The 10,531-nt window shown below is 45.8% G+C and overlaps 1 protein-coding gene across 1 annotated transcript; it reads right to left on the bottom strand.

The window, feature by feature from the left end:
* Window positions 1-7,220: 7,220 nt before the first annotated feature.
* ELF1_B385 (predicted protein) lies at window positions 7,221-8,321 on the bottom strand (the record flags this gene model as incomplete). The annotated part of the gene is made up of 2 exons (XM_002507512.1): window positions 8,308-8,321; window positions 7,221-8,176 (listed from the first exon to the last, which is right to left on the bottom strand). Exons 1-2 carry the CDS (start codon window positions 8,308-8,310, stop codon window positions 7,922-7,924), a joined length of 258 nt encoding a protein of 85 aa, XP_002507558.1. The 5' UTR covers window positions 8,311-8,321.
* Window positions 8,322-10,531: the final 2,210 nt, after the last annotated feature.

A 10,531-nucleotide genomic window follows, 5' to 3' on the forward strand; every position in this document is an offset into this window, starting at 1 on the left:
GTGCTTGATGGCATTAACCAAGTCAACAATGCAAATGTTGCGATCTTTGACGATGAATCATGGTATCCAAATGTGCTAGACTTTGGAGAGACAATCACATCTGAAACCTTTGAAGGGTATGTCCAAATCGGATTGCAAAACGACCACCGCAGCGGCGATCGCATCGAAGAAAGACCTGGAGAATTCGGTCATACCTCAGATCCTGGAAGGGTTTACCCCGATACACAATTTATGGGACTCGAAGATAGTCCGACAAAAATATTGACAGAAACGCATGATGTCTATTTGCGGGCGGCTGTGCATATATGCGACTTTGAAGGCAACTCTGACGGTCATAGCATCCAAACCATTCTAACTCATTTAGAGCCACGCCGAGTAATACTTGTTCGTGGTAACCCATCAGATACCGACTTTCTGCGCATGCAGCTTCAGAAGTCACTTTTGCGGGCAGAAATCCATGCGCCGAAACAATCTCAGATGGTTGAATGTATCTCAGAAAACACGACATTTCGCCTTGAGCTGTCCCAGGACCTCTTGTCCCATACCCATATGCGCGATGTGGCGGGATATCAAGTTGGTTGGGTGGAGGGCAATGTTTTGATATCCAGAGGAGGAGGTGACCCTGCAGCTACACTAGTCCCAGCCAAGTCGGGAATGATTTGCGAAGCACAGCGCACTGGACTGCAACCAAATACCGGAGCATCTCAAACTGCGACAAGGGAGACAAGAACACAAGACGCTCGCGTTGGTTTAGACTTCAGTCGTGAAATAGATGAGCAATCGACAGCTTCAGAGCTTTTCCTAGATGAACTTGTTGTGAAAAAACCTGCAGCACTTGTTGGAAGCCTCAAACTTAGTGACTCTAGGTTGGCGTTGGCGGCAGCAGGTTGCGCAACTGAATTCCGTGGAGGCGCGCTGATGTGCACAGGAGACAAAGTACGTGTTAGGAAAACGGTAAATGTGATGGGTGCAGAAAACCTTCTACTCGAAGGGAATCTGTGTGATACATTTTTCAGTGTACGTTCGACGTTGTACCATCACCACCAAGTATAGGTGAGAAAAATCAAATCAACGGGTGAAGTCGTCAGACGGGCTCTTGAGGGACCATGTATGCATGGCCACAAATGCAGGTAGAAGGCGATACACATCTCCCGAGCCCGCCTGGCTAGGTGGAAAACCAGTATGACGTCTGCCAACTTGAAATTTAGAAAACACGAACGAAACTTTATTAATCGGCGGCCTTAGACTATATATAGATACTTTTATATATTTTAAGGGTTACATATATACTCGAAGCAAGGATATATATGTATATACCTTGATAATAATAATATAACTATTATATACCTCATCATATATATGAATTTAAAAAAACTCTCCAGGTAGGGGTCGAACGAACAGACAGATAGACAGGGTCATGGACGTGATCTGTTGAGGGGGTCTGTCCCCAGGTGGGTCGGCATAGCCTACGACCAACGTGAGCGCAGTGCTGATGGCGCCGTTTACGCCGCGGATGCAGACGTACGCGAGACGTGCGCCTCGAGCAGACTCTCGGACTGACGAACACACACAGGTGACAGGTGTGTACAAATATTATTAGTCACGTAAATAGTCGTCTTTAAGGGTAACTACAAATAAACGTCGACATATGAGCAAACACACATCATCACTAAACCGACGTTGACGAATTAAAACCCTTATTACAATATTAATGTTATTAGGAACGAATAGACCCGTGGTTCCTGGTTGACGATAAAACCCTTACCAGGTTTTCGTGTGACATTTTTGCAAGATGTTTATTATTTCCCGTATATATGTACCTTGTAGATAATACCTTCGTATATGTACGACACGCGAGTTATTATTAGCAAAAATGTAAATCGCGCATATAGACAGTCGGCTAAAATAAGGGTTGTGCCGAATAATACAGCAGTAAGAAGAGTGTACGAAGGTAATAAGCAAGCGGCTAACAATATATTAACTAACGCTTGCATATCTATATTATTACCTTCGTTCGATTCTTTCGTACGAATGAAGGTTTTCTAATGGTAGTCTATTCTACCTTCGAAGGTATTATTGATAAAACCTCGCAACTTCGAGAAGCTCAAGCTCACAGGCAGGACGTATCGCGCCAGGTAAACGTCATTTGCGGGGGATTCAAAGCCAATCGTTCTCGCAAGCTCAGCAACACACAATATCCACAATTGACTGACAAAGTGGCAATGAGGATCTTGATCAAGGGTGGCGTGTGGAAAAACACGGAGGATGAAATTCTGAAGGCGGCAGTGATGAAGTATGGGAAGAATCAGTGGGCCCGGATCTCGTCCCTCCTCGTTCGCAAGTCAGCGAAACAATGCAAGGCCCGTTGGTATGAATGGCTTGATCCATCGATAAAGAAGACCGAGTGGACCCGACAGGAAGATGAAAAGTTGCTCCACCTTGCAAAGTTGATGCCCACCCAGTGGCGGACTGTAGCCCCAATTGTGGGCCGCACTCCCGCTCAATGTCTCGAGGTAAGGGTTCGCAATAAAAAAATAGATTTTCACCTGCGCGTATGCATCCCAGTAAGTTTTATTTTGCATGTGAGCTAACTAACGAACCTTTCCAGAGATATGAAAAACTGCTAGATGCGGCCTGTCAGCAAGACAGCAACGACGCGTTGGATGATCCTCGCCGTCTCAAGCCTGGTGAAATCGATCCAAACCCTGAATCCAAACCTGCACGACCCGATCCTGTAGATATGGATGAGGAAGAAAAGGAAATGCTCTCGGAGGCGCGCGCAAGACTTGCGAACACTAAAGGGAAGAAAGCAAAACGAAAAGCAAGAGAGAAGCAGCTAGAAGAGGCAAGGCGACTCGCATCGCTGCAAAAGCGGCGCGAACTAAAGGCAGCTGGTATAGATACTGTCAAGCGGGCGAAACGGTTGAAGGGCATCGACTACAATGCCGAAATTCCTTTTGAAAGAAAACCAGCTCCAGGTTTTTTCGACGGTAGTCTTGAGCGGCGGGCACTCACACTTTTGAGCGAGGAAACTTTTGAACCAAAGGGACTGGCTGACTTTGAGGGCGGTCGTCAACACGACATTGAAGAAAACCTTAGAAAGCAAGACGTGAAACGGCAAAGGATAGTTCAACGTCACGGTGTCCCACATGTTATGCAGACTGTCGACAACAATGATCCTGGGAATCACCGGTTACACAGTGAGCTCAACCTTCCACCCCCTCGGGTCCGGGAAAGTGAGTTAGACCATGCCATCAGAGCTAACGGCGTCCTCGCACACCATGAGCGTTCCTCTGCGCACACAGTATATCAAACGTTGCCAGATGACAAACGATTTGGGAATCTTGCAAGAATTGGTATGCCGAGTGGCCCTGATGGCATTTCCGTCTCCAGCAGATCTTCTCCTGCGCAGAGTATTATAGGTAACGAGCATTTATCCTCTCAGTTTAGTCAACAGAACGATGATGTATGGGTTGGACATGACGTAGTAACAGCTGCTGGTGCAGTGAAATGTGCAATGGCCTCTCTTCCTGTGCCCAACAATGAGTATCAGATTGTTTTGCCGACACCAAAACCTGAACAAAATAATGCCGACCACTTACGTGATTTCGATCGTATGAATGCGAATCTCAACTCATCGTCTTCCCCAATTGAACGCGCGACGCACTTGAAATCGAAGCTAAGATGTTTGGCGCGACCCTCTTCGTTTTGTATAGACTCAAGAACCGACACTTTGAGATGCAGCGCAGAACAAATCATCAGCAGAGAGCTGGGACAAATGCTTGAGCATCACTCATTAGAGCATGCATTGCACGACACAGCTCGATTGTTGACGTCCCCGATTTCATTGAAGCAGTTGGCATTATCTGCCGCCCTTATTACCAGGGAAATAAATGCGCTCAGGTGTACAAGCGATCAGCTAGTGAACAGTGATGAAATTATCTACGCCTCCAACTATGCGCACAACGACTGCATCATGGACAAATCAACTTCACATGTCATTCTCAGCAAAATATATGGAAGCTACGATACTAATACTACACCTCCCTCTGGTGAACACGCGCGCGCTTGTACGTCTATGATGCGCGACGCTCGGCGAGCAGGTAAAATCGGGCATAGAATAGAAATCGTCACTTCAGGCCTGCAACAGCGTTCGGCAGAGTTACACAGAAGACTAAGTCACATCTACGCCGAACTGGTTTCAATGGATCATCAGTACTGCTCTTATAACACGTTACTCTACCGTGAGCAAGAAACCTATGTTCAGCGGGTGCGGTCGCAGAAAAACATGATCACCCTCGCATCAGAGAAAGAACGCCAACATCAATTTCTGCACACCCAGCGTGCATCACTTTTAAGAACTTCGGAGCCGCAAGTTGAGATCTGTGAAAATAAACGCTAAATAGAATTTTCAGGAAGAAGCGTCAATCTGATGCGGATGATTCAATTCAGTCGGGCATGGATATAGTGATCTATCAGAGGCGTCGGTGGGTGCAACCTGAGAGTTCAGTTTCGTCAGTGCTTCGTCATTAGTTTTGCATGTGTTTCATTGAATCTTGCGCAGGAATAGTGTTTAAAAGGTCTCCGATCTGTTTATATTAAAACGCGTCGAGTGATGCTACGTGGGCGACGGCGGACCTTGTTTTGACTGAGTAAATATTCTCGATGCTGACATGGATAGATGATTCACCGACTCGCGCGTTTTTTCTTGATGACTTTATGACAGGAGTTTTCAAAATCCATCAGGGAAACCGCGTTGCGATGGAAATAGTCGTCACGTCAACCGGGCGCTGATCAGATTCCTTTCACAATTACTAGTCATTCAGTTCAACGAAGCAGAAAAACTCGATAGTTTCGCGGTCGTAATACAACACGAACCATAATTTCCGCACTCATAATGTGTTGATTCTGAGAAAATCAGAAACTGATACCATCATTTTGTTGATTTGAGTGCAGCCGCTCGATTATATTTTTCCAGTACTTGCCCGTGCGTTCCTTTCGATATGGCATCCTCACTGAGAATATCCCAAATTGCAACTTGCCCCTTGGACCCAGCACATCCAACCAGGTAAGGTACAGAAGATGAAAATGCAGCAGTAAATATGGCTCCAATACCAGGGTTATTCTGTGCCACCAACGATGGCTGATCGGCTGTAATATCCCACAGTTTCAACGTTTTGTCCATTGACGACGTGACAAGAAGGTTTGAAACGCCTGGAGAGAGGCTGAGACATGTTGATGCTTTTTCATGTGCAGAAAAGCTAAACACAGGTTCAGAATTTTTGCCCATCCTAGAATCGAATGAAAAAACTTCGCCACTCTCACTTGATGCAATAAGTTGTGTGGGCTCACTGTATTTCCACAAAGCGCACTCCACGTCTGCACCGATGCTCCATACCATCGCGGCTTTGCTTGAATCTCGAACATCGACTAAGGTGACGAGACCGTCGAATCCACCGGTGAGCAAGACACTGGGCTGGAAACGATTCCATTCAACAGCTTGCACCTTGCCCGAATGATGTGATAAAGTTTGCTGTGTCGCTTGCGTAATGACGTCCCAAATTCTTACCGTGCAATCGGCTGAAGCAGAGGCTAGCACATTCCGATGTTGGGTGTTCCAGGACAATCCAAGGACAGCATCAGTGTGACTGTCCTTCCGAAGGTCAGGCAGTGGGCTCTTCGAGCCGCTTCTTCTTGTTGCTTTCAGATTCTTGGATGCTCGTTTCCCTACGTGTTTGAGATTTCTGATTTCTCGATTTCCACCCTTAATGCCCTCTTGCATCAGCGCATGCTCATAACCGCCAAGTGTCGCTTTCGGCTCTAGAGCATCAATTACGTTGAGATCCCAGATTTCTATACCTGGATACATGGTTCCCACGGCGACACTATTTGAGTGGGACTCATCTTGTCCAGGAAAAGGGCAGTCCAACCATGTGATACACAATGGAAACGCTGGTAACAGTAGATCATGATGACAGAATAAGTTACCCTCATCAGTTCCGCTCAATACGGGCTCCTCATACACATACATTTCAAGGTGACTGACATCGTCATCTGTGCGGGCTGCTAAGAGGATGAGATCAGTCGCTCGCAGCTTGAAGTCATCCGGAAAGTCCTCTACATCTCTGTCGTTCTCATCTTTAACTGTCATGTACGCGTCTTCATCGTTGTGTGCATGGAACATTGAACTTTCTCCTCCAAAAATTCGCGCGGCTTTTACAGCTTCATCATTTTCGTCGTCATCGTCATATCTATCCATATCAAGCTTGGCCATCGCCGTGTCGAGACTATCGCCGCCTTCGCAAGTTTCCGAGGCATCCACTTGAAATTGTGCGTGAGATATCCGCGTGGCACGAGACGCTTGGTTGTCGTCAGCCATCTCGTCTTCTGTCGTGTTTGCTGAGCTTACTTCTTCCCACTCTCCTGATGCGCTGTCCCCTGCAACCTGGCGGATCTGTACAAAACCCCCTTCTGCTGCGATCCCCGGGCATATCTCAACGAGGTCTTCAACGGTTGCAGGGCCTCGCACATGTTTAGGGTCTTCGGCCGCAACACCTAGTGGTAGCCATGCTATGGCAGAAATCATGTCCAATCTCCACGGAGCGGTTGAATGTAGTGAACCTCTTGGCTAAGTACAAGTTTCTGGCACGGGCGGCGGACGGGTTTCCCTGGTCGTTCCCGATTCTTTTCCCACGGTATCACTCTTTGCAAAACTGATGTCCGAACCCAACCCGAAAATTTCAGCAATTTTTGGCGGAAATTTACTGCCTATGGTTTTTTAGTTACCCAAGGTAAATACACGTACATGGATTTCTGACTGGATTTCATACGTCAACGTCACGCGAGTTACTCATGTAAATCGCGTATATAGGTCCGCTGAAATTTAATTTCCGTGCGATGGTCTGACTGTTTGCTCAGTGAAAAAGTCCGAAAAAGTCCGGCGGATATCCGCCTTTCAAAATCTCCGGTAAAAATTTCGGGCTGGGTTCGGACATATCATCAAGTTATCTCATCATCATCAGTATGGATAGTGTGCGAAGAGTAGTGATGAGGTTTATTTATATTCCATCTGGGTCAATATCTCGGCGGAAATCTTTCCTGGTTCTGTCAGTCCCACGCGATCGTTTTAGTCAACCGCACATGGGCAGGGACCTTTCGGATATTAGATATTAGCCGGTTTTCCCACCGTGGGACGGCGTGCTCTAGCCCACAGGGCCGGACACATTGCGTGGGTTACACTACGCAAAAAACCAAGGCCAGGGTGGAAGAGAAGGCGAAGGGAACGCCGAACGTCCCGAGCGGACGACGGAAGTCGCCCGCGAAGGCTGTCCTGGTTTTGCGAAGAGTGATGTAAAAAATCGGACAGTTGCATTTTTTCTCGCTCGCGCTACGCCAATTGTGTTTAAATGTGCGCTTTCGGGCGCGAAACGTGTTGGATATTACCACTGGAAAGCGCGGATATCGCTCGGTCCGTGGCGCCCGGAAGGACAAACGACCATATTCGGGTGATGCATGGAACCAGTAGACGAATCACCGGCAACGAGATGGGATAGTTCGACCGCTGGCCCGTGCTGTGCGTTCATTCAACGTCTGGTCAGTTTCCATACACAGGTCTCCGTACATGCCGTGCGCTCATCTAGACACTCGTGTTATAGATACAACAGCCAGGACTAAACCTCGAGGATTGGATTTAGACTCATGGATATGCCCGACGTTTGACTACTCAACTTTCCGACTCGAACACGGCCCTGAATAAAATGATGGCGAGGCTGCGTGTAAGCATTATCTCTCCTCACAAGTATCATATCATGACCAGCGCAAGGCTGATCCAAGGGATGCTTCTCAGAGCCAGTTGATTGATATCGAGCTCGCCCAAAAGGTTCAAACTGGCATCCCCAAACCAGCGACTTGTGTATTAAGCTCATCGACCATCTCCCCTGTTAATTTTGTCGCAAGCGTCGATCCAGTCGCTATAAACATCGATCGGCTCGCTTAAGTGCGAGATGATGGTAGTGTAACGCTGCCCGCATATTGTGCACTCTACCATGCCCTTCCCTGTGAGCTGGTCCATCTTAGCGACCACCGCATTTTCATGGTTGCAGAAAGGACAAGTAAACGCGGTGGCCACTTTTGGAGCAACCTTTTTTGGTGGCGGTTTACTGGACTTCCGCTTTCCCTGGGAGAAGGGGAGATGAATTAGCGTTCATTCAAGTCAGCATTTTCGGTAGTGCTCAAAGCTTGGTTCTACACATCTGATGTGGAGAATGAGGTCGTCCACATTATCGCGAAGGGCGTAGATGAACTAACCATGTATGTGCGCGTGCGGATCACGAATGCAGTTCCCCACGACGTTGTCCAGGATTCGAAGGTACCAAGGTAATTAAGAAATACACTAGAAATACGAAGATAAATAATACCTTCGTATCCATATCTTCGTACAAAAATATATAAAAATATATGATACCTTCATATTAATATAATAAATAATAGAAGGTTTTTAATTAATACGAAGGTACCGAAGGTAATAAAATAATAGACAATTCTCCACATGCATCGTTGACTTTTGGTCGGCAGGGAGCGAGGTTTTACCAGTTAAGTCCAAAAGTTAACGGAGGTGGTTAATTTCCTGGTTTATTCCGTCAATCATCATTATTTTAATCCCTCAAATTAATACGGGCGTCCTTGGTTAAATTATTTTACCCCGCTCTTGACCGTCGTGGAGAAAACGGCAAAAAGAGCCTCGATGCGTTAATGTTAGATCTCCTTCTGCCCTCGCGAACTCATCGCGACCATGACAGATTTGAACGCGAATGCGCTAGAGCAAGACGCAGACGACGGCGATGGTTCCCATGCATACCGTGCGGCGCAGGAATTGCTGAATCATTTTTGGTGATTCGCGTCATCAGTCTATGCACGGCAGTGCTTTGGATGGCAGGTGGTTGACACCCGGGAGGGCGCGGATCTCGGCGACACTACGGCCCGCGTCCATACCGGCCTTCGCCAACATCGAGACACGAACGTCGTGCGCAACCCCGCGCCACTGAGCGACCCGGTCATTTTGATTCCCGACCCAGCGATCCGGTCGCCTCGTCGGCTTCCTTTCTCGGCCATTGTTCGGCCGCCTATGCATCGGCTACATATTTTATTTGGAGCCAGGGTGCATAATATATTTCGTTACGAGATATATGGATATATAATACGAAGGGACGAAGGTATATGGACGAAATAGACCAGGAAATTAAACCTCCGACTTAACTTAACTTTTGGACTTGACTTATTAAAACATTATCATAGACTATATAGCATAGATTGACTTGATTGATTGTTGATTGGTTTGTCTTATTATTTAATATTCCGAAGTAAGGTATTTAAATGGTATTTATACTGTATGTATTTATTAGATTGACTTGCATTGATTGGTTTGTCATATTAATATGCGTTGATACATACGAAATAAACATGCGATGAAGGTACATGCGAATTATCTGTAGTCTATTTAAAAAGAAAGGACGAAATGGACGAACGAATATAGTAGTAAAATACTGTAATATAAATATTGTATAAATAATAGCTTAAATAATGAAACTATATGGATACCGTTAATTAGTTAATTATTCCAATATTCCATATATCTTCGTTCGTAATATTATTACATATCTTCATAAATAAATACACATTATTATTTATTATTATGATATATTCATATATATTATCATCATTATTATTATATTTTTCTAATATATCATATCACACGTTAATAGTATTATTATCATATTATTATTATACTATTATTTTATATCATATTATTATTATTAATGTTTGCCCTTAATAATAAAAAGTTATTTTATCATATAATAACCTTCCAGCAGGTCGTTCGTTCGTAAGGGTTACGTACCTTCGTACATACCTTCATTCGTTCGTTCGTACGTATACTTGTATTAGATACGGGTTTTTAGTTTTACGAGTACAGGTAATTTTTATCTGTACTTGTATTAACCCACAGAAACTTCGGACGCCTCGCCACGAACAAAGTGGGTGGTTCGGCCTTCGCACATAGCTTCTAGTACGCTAAGAATATTTTACGGATTGCGCGTTGCCAATCATGCCGAGTTGCCGTCCATATTAAGGCAGCAGTGTACTTGTGGCACGGTCAAGTCAGCTCAATGACACGGCAAACATCGTTTGTACTCTGCTCATTCGCTGCTTTCTTGGGTCAGGTAGTGCTGGGAGACACCGAATCGATACATTCCAAGGTCGACGTGTCTCGCGCTCACTTGGACTCGACGAGCGAGCTTTCGCGTGTCCGGTTGCAAAACGTAGAGCACGAAGGTGCGAGCTGCGAAAGTCATTATTTTTGTATCGCACACCTCGACAAAGTTTTCACTCGCATGCCAACTGCAACACTTGATGATAAGTGGGATATAGGAGATTCGCAAGCTTGGCTCGAAAGCAATCAGCAGGGCAGTGAAATATGGAGCGGGCAGGATCGGATCATGAAAGCCTGGGGCGTTTTTCATTTGTACGACATGAA

This window comes from Micromonas commoda, chromosome 1 (genome assembly GCF_000090985.2).
Source record: "Micromonas commoda chromosome 1, complete sequence".
Lineage (NCBI taxonomy): Eukaryota > Viridiplantae > Chlorophyta > Mamiellophyceae > Mamiellales > Mamiellaceae > Micromonas > Micromonas commoda.